Source organism: Nicotiana sylvestris, chromosome 8 (assembly GCF_000393655.2).
Source record: "Nicotiana sylvestris chromosome 8, ASM39365v2, whole genome shotgun sequence".
Lineage (NCBI taxonomy): Eukaryota > Viridiplantae > Streptophyta > Magnoliopsida > Solanales > Solanaceae > Nicotiana > Nicotiana sylvestris.
In genome coordinates, this window is record NC_091064.1 from 23,845,443 (window position 1) to 23,866,321 (window position 20,879).

A 20,879-nucleotide genomic window follows, 5' to 3' on the forward strand; every position below is an offset into this window, starting at 1 on the left:
CAAAGTCACAATTACCGACGGGAAGCGGGTGCGACATGTCTTAGAGGAAGAAATCATTATGTTTGATGATACAGACGCAGATGGTGTATTATCCCCACATAACGATGCACTGGTAATATCTTTACTTGTACATGATACTAATGTGAAACAAGTTTTGATTGATCCAGGTAGTTCCATGAACATTATTTTGCTAAGAGTAGTACGTGAGATGCAAGCCGGAGATAAATTAATAATAAAGGTGCATACTCTGTTTGGATTTGACAATTCCAGCATAGTGACGAAAGGGGAGGTAATACTTACAACATTTGTAGAAGGAGTTGTCAAGGATACAAAATTTCAGGTGGCATATATGGAGAAGGCTTACAATATGATCCTTGGGAGACCATGGATCCACGAGATGGATGTCGTTCCGTTAACCTTGCATCAAGTTATTAAATTTCAATCACCATGGGGAATATGTCAAATCCGTATAGATCAACATACATCTAGAAGCATCAATTCTGTAGTAGATTCAAGTATGGGAAACGAAGAAAAATAGCAATTACAGAATCCAGTTGAGGGTACCACAACACAAACCTCAATTGAACAAGGACGAACAGACATTGACTCAAGGCCAGATGCCATTCAAGAACCAGAAGAAAATGAAAATATCAAAACAACGATTGAAGAACTAGAAGCTGTAATATTATTTGCACAATGGCCTGAAAGGAAAGTCTACGTAGGGGCCAATCTAAGTCAGGACATGAAAGGTAAGTTGATTGAATTTTTGAAAACTAATGTGGATTGTTTTGCTTGGTCCCATTCTGATATGACAGAAATACCACCGAAAGTAATGGCTCACAAATTAAATGATGACCCATCATACCCACCTGTCAAACAAAAGAAAAGAAAGCACGAAACTTTCAAAAATCAGTTGATTCAAGATGAGGTTCAAAAATTACTAAAAATTGGGTCTATCCGCTAGGTAAATTAACCTAATTGGTTAGCCAATACTATTGTAGTACCAAAAAAAATGGTAAGTGGTGAGTTTATGTAGATTACACAGACCTTAACAAAGCTTGTCCTAAAGATTTTTTTTCATTACCACATATAGATCAACTAATTGATGCTACTGCAAGGCATGAGTTGTTAAGCTTTTTAGATGCGTATTCGGGATATAACCAGATCAAAATGGATCCTATAGATGAAGAAAAAACTTCATTTATATCAAACAGAGGGACTTACTGTTATAAAGTAATGCCCTTTGGTATTAAAAATGCTGGTGCAACATATCAAACACTAGTGACCAAAATGTTTCAAAAACATTTGGGAAAAACTATGGAGGTCTATATAGATGATATGCTCGTTAAAAGTCAGCATTCAGGGGATCATATATCACACTTGTCTGATACGTTTCAGATCTTGCGAAGATTCAATATGAAACTAAATCCTAAGAAATGTGAATTCGGTGTATCATCAGGTAAGTTTTTGTGTTTTCTTGTTTCTAACTGTGGTATTGAAGTGAATCCCGCAAAGATTAAGGCCATTAAAGAAATCCCTAACATGCTTACAAGTAAAAAAGAAGTGCAAAGGTTGACAGAAAGAATTGCAGCTTTGGGGAGATTTACTTCCAAATCATCAGAAAAGTGCTTTAATTTTTTTCAGCTCTTAAAACGCAAGATCAGTTCGAATGGACTGAGGAATGTCAACAGGCACTCAAAAATTTGAAGACATACTTATCAAATCCACCATTGCTCGCAAAATCAAAGGTTGGGGAAAGACTGCTCATCTACCTTGCTGTCTCAGAAGTAACGGTAATTGCTGTTTTAGTCCGTGAGGACCAAGGTAAACAATCTCCGATCTATTATGTTAGCAAATCTTTATTAGATGTGGTGACGCGGTATACTCAATTAGAAAATCTTTCATTTTCATTAACCATGGCATCTAGGAAATTAAGGCCTTATTTTAAATGTCACTCTATTGCTGTAGTAACTGCTTATCCACTACGCAATATATTACACAAGCATGAGTTGTCAGGTAGGTTAGCCAAATGGGCTATAGAATTAAGTGAATATGGCATCACTTACCCGCCTAGAACTGCAATAAAGTTTCAAGTGTTAGCAGATTTCGTGGTTGGTTTTAGCCAAGGAATGCAATTAGAAGCAGAAAAAGAATTATAGGTTCTCAACGAATCTAATCCTGGAATTTGGACTTTATTCTCTGATGGTTCATCTAATGTGAAGGGTGCAGGTTTAGGAATTGTTTTGGTACCACCTACGGGAGAAACCATTCGACAAGCCATTAAGTGTCATTCTATAACTAACAATGAAGCAGAGTATGAAGCTGTGATTGAAGGTTTAGAACTGGCACGGGAACTCGGCATTAATCAGATTGTAACCAAAAGTGATTCGCATATTGTGGTTAACCAAGTGCTGGGGACTTATACAACCAGGGAAGCACGAATGCAACAGTATTTAGAGAAGGTACGGTTTCTAATCATGCAATTCCAAACTTGGAAGGTTACGCAAATACCAAGAGATGAAAATGTTGAGGCGGATGCCCTAGCTAATCTTGCATCTGCGGCAGACGTGGCAAGCAATGAAAATGCTTCTGTAATACATTTGTTTCATTCAGTACTCGATCCAGATAAGAATGAGGTAAATTTTAATAACTTAACCTGGGATTGGAGGAACGAGATTGTTGCCTTTTTTCAGTATGGTATAGTCCCTGAAGATAAGAGAAAAGCTCACGCGCTTAGAAAAAAGGCTGCTCGGTATTGTTTAAAGCAAGGCAATCATTATCGAAAAATGTTCGGTGGTCCCTTAGCAAGATGCCTCGGACCTTCTTAGATAGAATACATAATGAGAGAAATGCACGAGGGGGATTGTGGGAATTATGCAGGAGGAAGATCACTAGTAAGAACCATAATAAGGACAGGTTATTATTGGCCCAAAATGGAAGAAGAAGCGGAAAATTTCGTAGCTAAATGTGATAAATGCCAAAGGTACGGTAATAACATGCATAGACCTGCAGAGTTGTTAAATTTGGTCATTGCACCATGGCCATTTATGAAATGGGGGATGGATATCATGGGTCCGCTACCACAAGCAAAAGGACAGGTAAAATTTTTGCTCGTACTTACTAACTATTTTACTAAATGGGTGGAAGCAAGAGCATTCAAACAGGTGCGAGAAAAAGAGGTTAGAGATTTCATTTGGTAGAATATCATATGCCGATTAGGTGTGCCAAAGGAAATCGTGTGTGATAATGGCCCTCAATTTATAGGCGCACAAATCACAGAGTTCTTTCAAAGTTGGCAGATCAAAAGGATTACATCCACACCTTATCATCCGGTGGGTAATGGACAAGCAGAGTCAACAAACAAAGTCATTATCAACAATTTAAAGAATCGTTTAGAGGAATCCAAAAGTAATTGGCCAGAATTTTTACCTGGTGTTTTATGGGCATACCGCAAAACAGCAAAACAAGTACAGGAGAAACACCATTTTCATTGGTTTATAGAGCTGAATCTTTGATTCCAGTTGAGATAGGAGAGCCAAGTACAAGGTTTACACAAGCGTCAGAAGAGTGTAATGACGAAGAAATGTGGATAAATCTTGATCTACTTGAAGGAAGAAGAGAAGCTGCATTAATAAGAATGGCAGCACAAAAGCAGGTCATAGAACGATACTACAATCGAAAAGCACGCCTTAGATTCTTTAAGATTGGGGACTTCATGCTTAAAAAAGTTTTTCAATCTACAAAGGCAGCCAATGCGGGTAAATTAATTCCAACATGGGAAGGACCCCATAGAATTCATGATATCGCAGGGAAAAGAGCATACGAACTGGAAATGATGGATGGCAAGATACTACCTTCACATTGGAATACTGTTCATCTGAAGAGATACTACTTCTAAGGAATACCCACGGTCAGGTATCTATGTTTTAGAATTATATTTTTTGAATTGTTAAAATTTTACTAATGATTTTAGATGATAGGCAAAAAGCTAGCCCATACTAAATGATGAGTCACGACCTGCAAGGTACGTAGAATAAATTAAACTTCCCGGTCTAGGGTTACAATTATTCTTATAGAAATTCAAACGGGTTAAGCAGTCTTCATCTATAATCACACCTCCGAGTTCCGTATGTTTATTCTTTTCAGGGAAAAAACCAAATGAAAGGAACAATCAAGTGCTCGAGGCTTCATACTTCAACGCTCAAACACTTGGGGGACTATATAATATACACAGGCATGTGTATAAAGAAGGAAAAGAAGATTAGGAAATAATAAAAGATCAAGCCTGAAAAGTTCACTCATTGAATGAGTCAAGTGCAAAGCAAAGTCACGAGCTAAGGCCAAAGAAAACCCTTACCATAGTTAGGGTAAAGGCAATGTACTGAAACGAGTTATAAATAAAAATCTTGTGCCTATTTTTCTTTTTTAAATATGTTATTAGAAAAGTAGTTACGAGAAAGTTATAGATGTAATTCAAATACATGTAAAGTGTTATTCAAAACTAGACAAAATTCAAATAAAAACTTGTCAACGTTATTTCAATAAACATGCGTATTCCTATTTATTTTATCATATATTAACACCGTTATGAAGTTGAGACGTCTTCTTCATTAAGTGTCGAATATAAAAGGGCATATTTTTATAAAATTCATGATTAATTTAAGAATTCATGAAGTTAACAGAGGCATTTTTGAAGAATAAAAAAGCAAGTTATTCAGTAAGTCCTTAGAAATAAAGGCAAGAATAAACCAAATAGAAGGTCAAATAGTAACGGAAACTTCTTAATTAAAAAGTTTAGACTAAGTATGAACTTAGTCATAATTTGAAAATTGTTTATACATAGTGCCCCACAAAAGGTATGGGTACTTAAGTTTCCAAAACAAACCCTCAAATGAGACCAAGGGTTATAATCACATTTCACTAAAAAGAAAAAAAAACACAAAGGAGTTCAAACAATATAAACTTTTCACTGATTTGATGAAGGGACTGAAGTAGGGACATCAACAACAGCGGGATCAACTTGACTTGAAGGAGTGGGGATACCCGTATTATCTTCAACATTTTCAGAAACTTCAGCCACGGAAGAAGAAAAATCTTTGTTCTGCTGAGTCTTCTCAATAGTTTCTTTGATCTTGGCTAACTCAGAATCCAAGTTAAAATTCTCCTGGCTAACTTCAATGAGAGTATCATGGCGAGATTTTATAAATGCCCAACTCACTTCAATGGCAGTTTTATCTTCAAGGATCTCATAATCTCTTTCCCAGTCAGCAATTTCATTTCTTAACTTTTCATTTTCAGCCAAGGCAGATTCATAAGAACTTTGAAGAGAAGCGTGGGAACTCTCTAAAGAGAAAATCGTATCATAAGATACCCGGAGGTCTTCTTGAGTTTGAGTCAAATTCTGCACGAGTTCACCAGCATATGCTTCTTTTTCACTTAATAGAGCTCTTAACATTCTAATTTCTTCACTTGCCTTGGACAATTGCTCGAAAAAGAGGTTTCCAGACGAGCCTTTTCCTTACTTGCTTGATTTGAAGAAGCTTTTTCAACTTCCAATTCTGAAGTCAAAGCCCGTACCTGCTGCTCTAAGGTACTTTTACTTTCTTCTAAAGTTTCCATGTCGATTTGAAGACCTTCACACCGTTCCTTCCAATTATCTGCCTCCACTTGGTAGTCACGCACTAATTGCTCTGAGAGGGTTACCCTTTTCATCATCTCTATGCCAATTAGAATGACCTATAAAAAAGAGAGAAAAAAAAATTTGAATCCTGAAGATAGAAAAATGTCAAAGTAAAGCTTCAAAAAGGAATACCTTTAAAGAAGCATGCACTATATCATTTATCAAGGTCACAGAACTTTGGCCATAAAGCTTAGCTCTCTCAACTGGACCAATAAAAGTCTTTAGCCATATGTCAGCTTGACCTAATTTCCTTAAAAGGTTACCCTCAGCGGGGACTTCAATGGTAACTCGCCTCATAGCATTATTCCTACTTGAAGAACCAACCTCTGTGTAAGGAGCAGTTGAAGGAGGAGTAGTTGAGGGTGGAACTATAGAAATAGCCATAATAGCCTGGGAATAAACGGTAACAGCCACGACCGGCAAAGGAGGAATCACAGGAACGGGAGTAGAAAAAGAAGCAAGAGGTGCTTCATCAGAAATCAGACCTAAATTTTCACCATCAAATCCGCGGTTAAAAAGTTGCTCAACTGAATCATGAGAAGCAACGGGGACTTCATCATCAAGAATCATCACCAAGGCTTCAATAAACTCGGTAAGAGGAATAGAACGAGGGGGGATACTTCATCATCAGAAATGATTCGCCAACGAGCTCGTGGCCTTTTTACTAAGGAACCCCCATCATCCTCTTCTTTAGAATCTTGGTCATTAGCAGCTTTCCTTTTCGATGAAGAACCCAAGATTATCTCTTGGGCTCTTTTCAAAGAAATGCGGAAAGCCACGACTGCCTCGGCACTACTCCCTCGAATAGCAAATCCCGATAAAAAGAAGGATTAAAATAAGTTATAGGAAAAATAATAAAAAGTTAAACAAAAAAACTCTTACCATGAGTTTTCACTTTCCAACCAAATCGTTGGGAAATATGCTTCCAGGACCTACCCTCCATTGGGATTGTATTCAGTAACCTTCCTACCCAACCACGGAAATTGGGAATTTCTTTAACAATTCCCATGGTTGTTAAAAAGAAAAAGGAAAAAGAGAATATAGATCATCAAAATTGAAGAAAAAGGTACGAAAAAGTTATTAAAAAAGAAAACTCACGTGCAAAATTCCACTTCTCGGGGAAGGGGATATTTTCATCACCCAATAAACCCTCGGTGGGGGTAGCAACAAACCTGGCATACCAGCCACGGTCTCTATAATCTTCTGGACTGACCAGAACGTTTTTGCTCCTAGCTACTAAAGTAAAAACGCCTTGGCGGAAAAGTCTGGGAGAGTAAAGGTGAATCAAAATGAGCAAAAGTGAAAGGCACACCGGCCATGTTTGTCAAATGCCTCAAACAGACAACAACCATCCACACTATAGGGCCAATTTGGCATAAGCAAACATAAAAAAAAGACAGAATTCGAGAATAACAGGATCAATAGGAGGTTTGAATCCTAATGTGAAAGGGTATGTATAAAAAAAGGAAAATTCAATTAAATAAGAGGTTATTCTTTGAATCGCATTGGGAATTATGATAGGGAAGTCATGACTCCAATGACAGTCTTTATGAACTAAAGAAATCAGACCCTCTATTTTGAGTTGGATAGATATAAGCACGATCTAAAGAGGATACTTGATTTCTAAGGGACTCCCTATCATTGTAGAAAGATAGTTTCGCATGAACTATTTCTTCTACTGTAGGTTCATTAACAGGTTCAGCAGGTTTCTTACACATGGAAGAAGATCTTTGTGAGAAAGAACCTCTAGTTCTAAGGGAAGGAGTAGAACTAGATGAAGGAAGACCCTAAATTACAAAGCCTACCTCCTCTTCTACTCATGCTAGGGGCAAGATGGATGTTATCAACTATGGGGACTCTTCTAGGGTTAGAGTTTGGTGAAGACATGATAGTACGAGGAAGAAGCAAATAAAAATTCAAGAATTGAATACTCAGAGAACATTATGTGATAAGGATAAAGACGAAAACTATGTTTATACTAGGAAGCAACCGTCAAAGGAAAAGGTGCAATGATGGAAAGGTCATAATGAGAACTGTCGCTTCGTGATTAGTAAAGCCGTAAAAAGCCTTAAAAAGTGCTGCAAAGTTGCAGAGCCAATAAAAGGGTGCCACGTGTGATAAGCATTAAATGGAAGTGACAATTGAAGCTTCGATTTTACCGTAGCATTAATAGCGGCAACATTCCCGCTTTAATAAAACCCACTTCCCAAATATTCAATTGATAAAAAAATGGTAAGTGGGGGGACTATCTGTATTGGGAAAATCGAGTTTACATATTAAAGTGATTGAAAGATAACGTGTCATGACACGAAGAATGGTCAAAGAGTGATGATTGGCAAAGAGGCATGAGTTGCAATAGATATGAGCAGAAGGTATAAGTAGAGGCACGAGCAGTTATTCAAAAGACTCAACGCTCGTACCTATTTGTACTCAAAAGTCAAGGAGAATGAATCTGACAGCATAAGAGAGTACAAATACAGTATTTAATAAGCAGTAAATACTAAAAACGTTATAGAATCTGTATTAAATTATAATAATTATGTAGCATAGCATTTAATGCCTTTAATTGTCTATTGTGGCCTAATTATAACAAAGGCAAAACATATATCTTTAAGATAACTATAAAAAGGAGAGAATGGATCATTTGTAAGGACACGAAAGATCATATGAATATACTGGTTTACTTTGTATTCTTCTGTCTATCTTATTGTTAGCAAAATCACTTTCCTTTATTCAGTTTTGATTATCATTAACCTGTGTTCTTCTAAATTAAAGCTTTGACTGAAATTCTGCTTTTTGGTTAAACAATTATACTAATGGAGTGTTATTCGATTAAATAGGTGTGTTTGAGGTGTATCACGTGAATTGTGATTTGATTCTCAAATAGAATATTGACAGAAGTTGGTTGGAAAGATTTTACAGCTTTTTTATCAAATACATAATGAAAACAAAAAGAAGGACGAAGGGAAGTGGATGAGACTACGTAAAGTAGCAACAGTGAACAAGGAAACAAGGGACAACTTTGCATTTAAAGTAGTAAATTGGAGCAGCTTCAGATGTCGCAGAATGTCATGACCCAAATTCTGTTATAGGTTGTGATAGTGCCCAACATTGTTATTAGGCAATCCAACCTTAATCAATTAGTGAGTTCTCATTTATTTTGATAAACAATCCCAATATTTATTTAACTTAAATTTAAAACAGTCGATAAATAGCAAATTTGTAAAGCAATAGAACCGGAAATGACTAAAGGAAATCATGATTTTAGGAATACAACCCAATAATAATATTCTACAAATGTGTGTGCCAGGATTTAGTGTCACAAGTACGAGGTCAACTAGTAGAATGTGCAAAAGAACATAACTATACTACTGCCTGAAATAGAATAGACAGTAATATCAAAATGATAGACTCCGACATTCTGCTGAATGGCTCAAATGGGGTAGCTCACCGTGAAATCTCGATCGAGTATCAAGGATGTGCGCCGGCTGGGTAGCTAGATGCACCTGCCTCAGATCCTGTACAATTAAGCACAGAATTGTAGTATGAATACATAAACAATATATACCCAGTAAGTATCCAGTCTAACCTCGAAGAAGTAGTGACGAGGGGTTGACCTGATACTTACTAGGGTCAACAATAATATAATTTAAGTGTTAGGCTAGATAGCATGAATAATAATGATAGTTTATAATCCTTGTATACGGTGAAATCAGAGGGTCCAATTCCTCGTCATTAATGTGTTTTCGGGAAGTCATCTCGAGATCTCGAGGCTGCGATATTGCGGTCGAGTTCTCTCCATGGATGCCCATTTACGATCAACCCAACGATGATGCCAAGGATGGGGAGTCCCCAAGGGGAGCAGATAGCACTGGTAGAGCCTGGTGTCACGTCTAGCCATCCCATCTACATACCTATACAATTAATGCATTTTGTACTATGTTGAGATTTTCCTCCTATATAAGGGGGATCCTTGACACTTTGTAAACTATGTTGCTCCAACTATTCTACACAAAATATACAAGAACTCTTTCTTTTTTCTCTCACATATTCTCTCGGTATCATTGCTCACATTTATTGCTTGTATACTTGTTCTTCATTTATTGTTTGTCATTGGCCATAAAGATCCTCCCTCAATTATATCCTAACTCTTAGCCCTTCCCCGAATACCACCGATATCTCGAATACCCCCGATATCTCGATTCCGAGCCCAGGCATCGACCTCGAGGCTCCTCATCAGTCAGTTCGAGGCCAGAATAGCTAAATCCCCTCGGTTTGATTATAATTCCATTTTATCGAGCATTTCATCTATTATCTTTAGATACCTAACATCAACTGCTTAACAACTAGCATAAAAATAGATCACGTATTTTTAAAGTCCCATCAACAAATTTAAATGTTGTTACCATTTTCACGGTAAACAATCATGGACAAGTAAGATATTCTTTCACAAACAACATGTCAAGTTTCATTCATATCATGTAACACTTATATTTCATGCATTTAAGCAGTGTAAATCATGGAAGGTTCCAAATAAATAACATGCACACATTATGTCGAGGTCGTACGGCCCAGTCGAACATAATATTAAACTGTGCACTGCCAGATGGTCGAATGGTGCGGAGCATATATGCATCTATTTACTACCGAGGCGCTCGGCCCGATCCACAAATAACAATTTATTATTAAGGAAGCACACATTGTTCATTTATTGTCAATAATTCATACAAATTCTCAAATAAGTGAGTATAGCCGTCGATATCTGTTTACCAATTTCCAGCATGACTTAGGTGACCTTAGTAGCAAGTAAGGATGCAAGCATTTGAAAGTATAGCATGATACGAGTCGTAAACTACATGGACAATTAGCATAATAGTATCTACGTACGGACTCTCGTCACCACGTATGTACGTATCGCCCACAGATAGTTACATACATTTATTTATTTCACATATGGGGTTAATTTCCTCTTACAAGGTTAGAAAGGAGACTTACCTTGCCCCAAAGCTTACTTCCAAATTCAAGAATGCGCTCAAACCCTCAAATCAGAGTCGAACAATCCAAACTATTCTAATGGTGTAAGAACTAGTCAATACATGCTCAAGAGTTCATATTCTAACTATTAAAGTAATTTCCCAACCCTAAATGCAAGGTTCCTAAAATTTATTACCGGGCCCACGTGCCCGGATTCCGGAAATTTTCAAAGAAAGTTGTTACCCATAACCTAAGAATCAAGAATATATAATTTTTACTTCATTCCATAACGAAGGTTAAATCTTGTTTTTACCAAAACCTAGGTTTTACTTTAATCCCATGATTTGCACTAATATTTAAATGTTAATCTACCCAAAATCCAAGTATCTAACTCACATATAGTAGGAATTACTTATCTCAAAAAGCTTGGTGAAAAACCCCTCTCAAGAGCTCTAAAATCGCCAAACAATAGAGTTGAAATGAGACAAAAATGACTAACTCGCGTAATAAATGAAGGTTACTGCCTTCAGTGATTTATGCATCTGCGGTCCTGGGTTGCACCTGCACCCACCACATCTACGAAAAATGGTTTGCTTCTACGGAAGTTCACTAGGCTGGCTAGACCACTTTTGCGGGCCGCTTCTGCAGTTTCAAGGCTGGCCACCCATGGCCGCATCTGCGAGACAAAGCCCACACCTGCGAGCTCGCATTTGCGGCTGACCAACCGCAGGTGTGGTTATGACAGAAGCTGGGCATTCAGCCCTTGCCCAAAATTTCCAACTTGCTCTAAGCCTCATCCGATTGGCGCTCGGGTCCCCTGGGGCCCCTCTCAAACACACCAATAAGTTTATAATGATAAAACATACCCGATCAAACCCTCGAAATGCCTGAAACAACATTAAAACTAGGAATCACACCCTAAAACCGAGTGATTCAAACTTATGAGCTTCACTTCCATGAGGATCGAATCTTAACTAACTTACGTATTGTAATATCAACCAGCCGAGAATAAAATCAAAAGAAGATTGATTGAAAAAGCTAAAGTACTACAAATGTTATGTTTTATTCCAATTAGTATCTCAATTAAATTTCCCTAACCCGATGATATCGAATCTTACTTGAACAGAAATTTCTACTAAGTCTTAATTTATTAAATCCTATATTAAAGGTTACACTTGATGTTGTATTTTATTTGAAAAGGGTATTTTTTTTATCCAAATAATTTCTAAAAATAATTTCAACTTTTCTTGTTGATTTCCTAATTATTTTAGAAGCTATAATTTACTTTATGTTATATAAATGAGACTCTTTGAACATCTCAATTTAATTGGTTATGGTTCTTGTGTACTGAGTAGCATGAGGATGACATTGGGCAAAGTGAGATAGAAATATGTGGGCACGAGGTGCCGTGTGTGCTAAGAGTTTGGAAATTGAGGTCTTGATATGAGACATCGGGTTTTGAGATGGTTGGAATTGTGCATAAGAGTGGATGTGATTGATTAAGTTACCATAGCCTTCCTTATTTGAGTATATTTTTATTGTATGTGTCCCAGCTATGTTATTGTTAATTTACTTGGCTATCTTACGTTACCATTCGTGTTCCCTTTATTAGTCTCCACTTTTGTAGTTTGATTTCTCCCTGTTATTGGTATTATCTTGTTGCCTTTACCTTATTGCTATTTTATTACTATATCATGTTCAATTTATTAGACCAATAGGTGTCTTGACTATCCCTCGTCACTACGCCATCGAGGTTAGTCGTGATACTTACTGGGCACCGCTGTGGTGTGCTCATAATACACTTCTGTACATTTTTGTGTACAGATCCAAGTATTTGATCGGTAGTAGCTGTGCGGATCATCGTGGTGGAGACTCAAGCTAAACCTGCTACTACATTCGCATGCCTCAGAGTCACCTTCGGTTGTACTTATTTTCATTGATTCCTTTTGTCCTGGAACAGTGACGTATTTATTTTGTATAACTACTCTTATAAAGGCTTATGACTTGTACCACCGATTTTGGGGAATTATAATTTTCCAGAGTTATTTAATTTAAATTTAGTAAATATCAATATTATTTATGTCAATTATAGGCTTACCTAGTTTAGAGATTAGGTGCCATCATGACTCCTTCGGAGGGATTTTGGGTCGTGATAAGTTGGTATCAGAGCTCTAGGTTCATAGGTGCTACGAGTCATAAGCAGCATCAGAAAAGTCTTGCGGATCGGTACAGAGACGTGTGTACTTGTCTTCGAGAGGCTACATAACTATTAGGAAATTCTACTTCTTTCATTCCTTATCGTGCGATATTCATTTAGCTTGAAGTATATAACTGATGTTCCTTTACATCCACTCGTGTATGATATTACACTCTTAGTGTCCGCTATGCGCCGGTGGTTCGTGATGCTATAGACGGGCTACGAGGTAGTCAGGGATGCTCAGACATTGTCTCAATGTGTTTTCCAGGCTGAAGATACAGAGGTATTGAGAAACTATTCAGTTTTTCATATGGAGGCGCAGCGGTTTTAGGCATCTGGTTAATGAGTGCGAGTTTGGGAAGGTTTAATTGGTTGACTAGTCATCGCGATTGTGGCAATGTCCCGAGATGGGTATTGATTGGGGATAGTTGGTGATCTTGGAATACCTTGTGATTGTGTGTTGTTATAGCTATGAAGGTTGGTTTTGTAGATCATCAGATGATGTTTTCTATGGCTTCGCGCCAAGTGGAGGAGTCCACTAGTAGCATTCGGATTTCAGAGTCAAATTTACATCATTATTGGCCAGAGGTATGTGTACATATGGAATTGGTAGGTGCTCGGATTTTGTGTACGGCTAAGGTTTTTGATCTTACATGGGATGATGTTGGGGCTTATGGTGTTTCTGCGTCATTAATGAATCTACATTTTAGCATCAAGAGGAGTCGGAGGAACAACTTTAGATTCATAAAAGGTCTATTCAATGTGGGTATCATAGTTGAGGAAGGACGTGGTGCTTCAGAGGAAGTGCAGTGGTTTATAACCATCTAGGCTACGTGGTTCATGTTAAGATCGTCTGTATTTCGGTCTTTGATTGGGAGTATCGACTATCCAAAGAAATGGGTGAGTTCTGTGGTGTTGAATCAGCATGGCAATGAAAGTAAGTGGTCGTTTGAACAAGAATTCTCTACTAGCATTTTTGGCAACACTCTGGTATTGGATAGTTTGTGTGACTCGATTGAGTTGGGGAGATGCGGTCCTAATGGCTTAGTTACGTGCGGGCGGATCTCGGGGAGTTCTCGATGGTTTGGGCAACGACTTGAGTTGGATGGCTGCTCTGTGCATAAGGATATGTGGTACATTGTGGATTTCTCCTGAATAGGTATTAGAAATTAATAGGGTATTGGAATTGTTAGCTACCATATGTGAAGAGTGTGCATTTTTGGAAAGGACATTGAGTTTTGGTTTGCAGGTGCGTGGCTAGTAACATGGTGATTACTAGATTTTGAGGCTTTTGAGGTTCATGTTTTGTTACACGGCCAGAAATTCTATATAGGTTCTTAGACACGATGATGGGATGTGAGTGATGTATCAACCATTTGATTTGCGTAATTGAGTTTGGGTATGGAAATCTTGGTGTTCTCGAGGTTTTGGGGCTAGATGCCTTCATATGTGGACTAATTCTTGATTGCGGATTGTGAAGAAATGTCGAGAATGGGATAATTAATAGCATGCATTATCGATAGGTTGCTGTGGAATTTGAAGAATATCTTACCTAACTGGGAAGGATCAGGATTTGGTTGGGGGCATTTTTTGAAGCTCAACGAGAATATGTATTTTGTATCAGGTCAAGTTTGTGTGCTCCTGTGAGATTGTCATTATGGTTATGTTATCAGGTAGGATGGATATTATTTGTGCCCCTAGTCTATGTTATGTGCTACTCTTTTATACAGCATTAGGAGGTGAGGTTGTATGATTATTCCCCACGTATGTTGTAATTCTGTTCAGACCTTATGGCAATACGGGCGAGATACCCCTCGTGATGTTGATCTGCTCGTTGCACCTTAGTCGTTTTTTTTTCATGTCTATTTATTTATTTCTGTTCATTTTGTCACAATTATAATTGTGCACTCTGTTGTACTTGATATTAGTATTCATATGATCAATGAACCCGAGCATTTTGGCTTGATAAGTATTTGTGAGCGGGCTGCACGCTGCAACGGATGTTATGTGGGATACCCTTTCCTTGTGTTTATTTGGTGTTGTGGTTTCCCTCTATGGGACGATTTGATGAAAAAAAACTATACTTTTGTTGTTACACATATTGAACTTGTTTGATAATTCTTATACTTTGCTCTTTCTTATTTGTGCTGCATAATTGAGTTATTTTTGGTTTGGTGTACGAACTGCGTGGTGTGAGAATCCGTGTGGTTCTGTGATGAGTTGTTAGTTGGGCTACTCGTTTTGGCTGATATAAGGTTCATAGACCTGTGATTAGTATTATGGTATTAGGGGTGATGAGTGTTTGGAAGTGTGAGGGTGTTTCTGCTAAGATTTGGATGATGGCCCTTGGCGAGCGAAAGGGTTTCTTGACTTGGTGACTTCATGGGCGGCTACGAGTTTCCACATGTTTCTTTGTCATGGGCAGTGTTATGGAAGTCCGGAACAAGTATGTATTCGATGTGAAGTGTATTGTCGTCATCAAGGGTGTTATTTGAGCGGGTATGGTGGTCAAAGGTTATTGTTCCGGGCATTTGAGTTGTGTGGAATAGCATGTGATTGTATTCTGGATTAGAAGTTTCGCTCGATTCAGCTTGTTCAGGTTTATTCAGTGTGATGATGCGGGATTCGGATCCTATGATGAATTTTAGATGTTGAGGTTTGGGTTCTATCCTAAAGGTGTGGACTAAGGATGAGATGAGACCTTCAGTTAAGTTGCATTGTTAGTCCTACCTAGGTTCGGGTGCTGGGGAATCACCCCCAGATGCATGTATGGTGAGCTCATGCAGTGTTTTAATGGCCAACGACTCTGGGCATGTTCGAGGATGAACGCATGTTTAAGTGGAGGAGGATGTAACGATCCGACCGGTCCTTTTGAGCAATTGCATCTTGTTCCGTAGTTTGAGGTCACAAGCAGCTTCATATTATATGTATCGACTTGCGTGCATGATTGGATTCTATTTCCGAATGAATCGGAGTCAAATGGGAAGAAGGAATCTAGTTTTGGAAGCTTAAGCGGTGAGAATTTGATTTTTGAGTAAACGTCCCCAAAATGAGTTTTGGATGATGTCAGTAGCTTTGTATGGTGATTTTGGACTTTGGCGTGTGTTTGGATTTGTATTTGGAGGCTCGTGGGGTAGTTTGAGGCATTTAAGCAAAAGTTGGAAAATTTGAAGTATGAAAAATGGAGAAGTTTGACCCATAGTTGACTTTTGTGTTATCAAGGTCAAAATGCTATTCCGAAAGTTGGAACAAATCCATTATGTCATTTGGGACTAGCCTGTAAAATTTGGTGTCGTTTGGAGTTGATTTGATATGGTTCGGACGTTTGGTTGCAATTCTAGAAGTTCTTGAAGTTCATAGGGATTTTCCTGTGTTTTGGCATCCGATTCGTGGTTCTAGAGGTTATTTTTGTGTTCCAATCGTGCAAGCGAGTTTGTGTTGTGTATTCAGACTGGTGTGGGCGCTTGGTTTGGAGCCGCGAGGGCTCAGGTGAATTTCGGAGTAGTTTCGGAATAACTCTCATGAATTTTTATTTTCTGGTTCTGGTTTCTTCGCATTTGAGATGTTCTGGTCACAAATGTGGCCACCGTATTTGCGAAGAACCATCGCATTTGCGATGCCCAGGCGTCTGGGCATTGCTCACATTTGTGATGAGGCTGCCGCATTTGCTAAAGCCGACCTTCGCATTTGCGAAGTATCTGTCGCAAATGCGATCTTAGCAGGGTAAGCCCAGGCTTCGCATTTGCAAAGCTTTCTTCACTTTTGCGAGTTCCCATTTGCAAACCCAGTGTCGCAAATGCAACATTTGCAGCCTGCTAAAAGCTGGGTATTCCGAGTTTTTGCTTCATTTTTATATTTTTGAACCCTAGCTTCGAGGTGAGGCGATTTTGAGAGGTGATTTTCACACCAAAATATTGGGTAAGTATCTTTAATCAATTTCCAATTATATTTTGTGATTATATATTAGATTTAACATCAAATTCAAGAGAATCTAAAGGAAAATTTGGGAAAAATTGTAAAATCTTTCAAAAATGTAAAATGATGATTTGAAGGACCAAATGATATCGGAATTTGATAATTTTTTATGGGTGAACTTGTATCGGAATGTGTATTTGGTTTTTCTAAATTTTGTCGGGTTTTGAGGTGCGGGCCTGGGGAGTTTACTTTTGTTGACTTTTTATAAATTGTATAAGAATCATAGAATTGTTAATTGAAATTATTTTCTCTTACATTGTTTGATGTATTCAAGTCATTTTTTACTAGATTGAGCCGAGCATTGATGAATTGGTAAAGGAAAAGCTAAATTGAGTATGAAATTGGCCGATTGAGGTAAGTATCTTACCTAACCTTGTGTAGGGGACTCCCCTTAGGATTTGAGTCTTTTACGCTAAACAGCCCGTGCACGTGAGGTGATGAGTGTGTGCTCGGACTTATTTGTCAAAAAATTGCCTTTAGGGTTCTTAAGTCCTTATGTTCATTAAGTGGGAAGTATTCTGATATGATTGAGTTTCCTAATTGCTTGATTTACATCCATATGCTCCATGCGACGTTGTTAGCTTTCCTCTAACTCTTACTTGTTACTTGGTCCTTATTTGCCTTAATTAAAGTAATTGTCTTACTTATTGTTTTGTTATTTCTTAATTGTGAAATCCTCTATGACCCCGTGCATATGTGCTATGTGTCCAAATTATTGTGGTTGCTGGTGTAGTTATCACGTGCCTTATATGTCTTGTTGTTTTTGCAAAGGTTGTTGTACTTCTTGGTTTTCTTGTGATTCTCTTGTTGTCGTGTACTCATACTCTTGGTGGTAGAAATCCTTGTTATTGGGTTGTTGAATTATTGTTGCTGTTGATTTTTAAACTATGTCTGGTTGTTGATATGTTGAGGAAGATTAAGGGAGAATTGATGTATTCTGGTGGGATCGGGTTGCACACCGCAGCAAGGAGTAATAAGGGTGGACATGTGGGATCGAGTTACACACCGCAACATGAGGAATACGGGTGATTTATATATTGAGTAGTAATAAGGGTGAACTGGTGGGATCGGGTTGCACGCTGCAACAAGGAGTAATAAGGGTGAATGATCATGTTACTACTGATATGGTGATATATATACTATTTGCTCTCATTGAAATTGTTAATAAAGAATAAGGGAGGATTGATGGGATCGGTTTGCACGCCGCAACAAATATATATACTATTTACTTTTATTGTAATTGTTACGGAAGAATAAGAGAGGATTGGTGGGATCGGGATGCGCGCCATTTCAATATATATATGTTTATGCATTCCTCTTTGATTGTACAAGTTATACGGTGGCTTTACATTTTATTTAGGGTTTGGTTATAGCTGAATACTGAGAAGACTAGTTCATTTGTTTTTGACCTTGACAATTTGTGAGGATCGGGTTATTGGCATTGAGATGTTGACTTACCATTGTTCCTCGAATTCTTTCCCTGAAACTATTATTCTGGTGAATTAATTTTTAAAGTAAATTTACTACGTTGAATCGTTTCCTCCTATCCTATTAAGTTATTAGTAATGTCGTGATTTTAAATAAAGTAATTAGTACTACGCTGCTATATATGGCTTTTAAATTTGAACTCGCCATGTATATATACATTTCAATAATTCAAACTCCTATAAATGTTATGTTTTATTCCAATTAGTTTCTCAATTAAATTTTCCTAACCCGATGATATTGAATCTTACTTAAAAGGAATTTCTACTAAGTCTTAATTTATTAAATCCTATATTAAAGATAATAATTCATTCGATGTTGTATTTTATTTGAAAATGGTATTTTCTTTAACCAAATGATTTCTTAAAATAAGTTCATCTTTTCTTGTTGATTTCCTAATTAGTTTAGAAGCTATAATTTACTTTATGTTATATAAATAAGACTCTTTGAACATCTTAAATGCATTGTTTATGGTCCTTATGTACTGAGTAGCATGAGGATGACGTTGGGCAATGTGAGATAGAAATATGTGGGCACGAGGTGCCGTGTGTGCTAAGGGTTTGAAAATTGAGGTCATGATATGAGACATCGAGTTTTGAGATGGTTGGAATTGTGCATCAGACTGGATGTGATTGATTCAGTTACCATCCCCTTCCTTATTTGAGTACATTTTAATTGTCTATGTCCCACCAATATTGGTGTTAATTTACTTGGCTATCTTACGTTACCACTCGCGTTCCCTTTATTTGTCTCCATTGTTGTAGTTTGATTTCTCCCTGTTATTGGTATTGTCTTGTTGCCTTTACCATTGCTAGTTTATTACTATATCACGTTTAATTTTTTAGACCAGTAGGTGTCTTGATTGTCCCTCGTCACTACTCCACCGAGGTAAGTCTTGATACTTACTGGGCACCACTATGGTGTTCTTATACTACACTTTTGTATATTTTTGTGTACAGATCCAGGTATTAGATCGGTAGCCGTTGTGCGGATCGTCACGGTGGAGACTCAAGGTAAACTTGTTGTTGCATTCGCAGTCCTTGGAGTCACTTTCGGTTGTACTTATTTTCATTGGTTCCTTTGTCCTGTAATAGTGACATATTTATTTTGTATAACTACTCTTAGAAAGGCGTATGACTTGTACCACCAGTTTTGGAGAATTACAATTGTTCAGAGTTATTTAATTTAAAGTTAGTAAATATCAATGTTATTTCTGTCAATGCTAGGCTTACCTAGTTTATAGACTAGGTGACATCACGACTCTTTCGGAGGGCTTTTGGGTTGTGACAGATTTTCACTAATCTTTACATGTTATTCTACCCAAAATACAAGTATTTAACTCACATATAGTAGGAAATATTCACCTCTAAAGCCTTTGTGAAAAACCCCTCTCAAGAGCTCTAAAATCGCCCAACAATGGAGTGGAAATAAGCCTTCAGTGATTTCTGCATATGCAGTCCTGGGCGGCACCTTCGCCCACCGCATCTGCAGAAAATGGTCCGCTTCAACGGAACGTCACTGGGCTAGCTAGGCCGCTTTCATGGAAGTCCAACCTCTTTTGCGGTTCCGCTTCTGCGGAGAGATGGCCACTTCTACGGTTTCTGGGCTGGCCACCTATGGTCGCATCTATGAGACAAAGCCCGCACCTGTGAGCTCGCATCTGCGGCTGACCAACCGAAGGTGCGATTATGATAGAAGCTCGGAATTCAGCCCTTGCCCAAAATTTCCAACTTTGTCTGAGCCTCGTCCGATTGGCGCTCGGGGCACCTAGGGCCTTTCCCGAATACACCTTCATGTTTTTAATGATAAAATGGACCCTCTCAAACCCTCGGAACGCCAAAAACAACATTAAAAATAGGAATCACACCCTAAAACCAATTAATTCAAACTTATGAACTTCAAGTTCTTCAATTTACTTACAATGTGATGAAACACACTTATACTACTCGGGTTGAGTTTTGCACAATGTTTCATTCTCAGACGGACGGACAGTCTGAACGTACTATTCAGATTTTGGAGGATATGCCCCGAGCATGTGTACTTGAATTTAGACATTCTTGGAATCAGTTCTTGCCATTAGCAGAGTTTGCCTACAACAACAGTTATCAGTTGAGCATCTAGATGGCTCCCTACGAGGCACAATATGGTAGGAAGTGTCGGTCGCCAGTTGGCTTGTTTGAGCCAGGAGAGGCTCGATTGTTGGGTACAAATTTAGTTCAGGATGCCTTGGAGACGGTTAAGATCATCCAGGATAGACTTCGTACACCTCAGTCCAGGCGGAAGAGTTATGCCGACCGTAAGGTTCATGATGTGGCATTCATGGTCGGAGAGCGAGTGTTGCTTCGAGTGTCGCCCATTAAGGGCATGATGAGATCTGGGAAGATGGGAAAGCTAAGCCCTAGGTTCATCGCACCTTTTGATATCCTTGATAGAGTGGGAGAGGTGGCTTATAGACTTGTATTGCCGCCGAGTTTATCAGTTGTGCATCCAGTGTTTAATGCGTCCATGCTTCGGAAGTATCACGACGAGTCATCCCACGTGTTAGAATTCAGCACTGTCTAGTTGGAC

General features: G+C 38.2%; 1 protein-coding gene across 1 annotated transcript; it reads left to right on the forward strand.

The window, feature by feature from the left end:
- The first annotated feature begins 1,170 nt into the window (after window positions 1-1,170).
- On the forward strand, window positions 1,171-3,898 carry LOC138874792 (uncharacterized). The gene is made up of 7 exons (XM_070153576.1): window positions 1,171-1,459; window positions 1,502-1,552; window positions 1,660-1,824; window positions 1,969-2,111; window positions 2,223-2,462; window positions 2,614-2,636; window positions 3,460-3,898. Exons 1-7 carry the CDS (start codon window positions 1,171-1,173, stop codon window positions 3,896-3,898), a joined length of 1,350 nt encoding a protein of 449 aa, XP_070009677.1.
- Window positions 3,899-20,879: the final 16,981 nt, after the last annotated feature.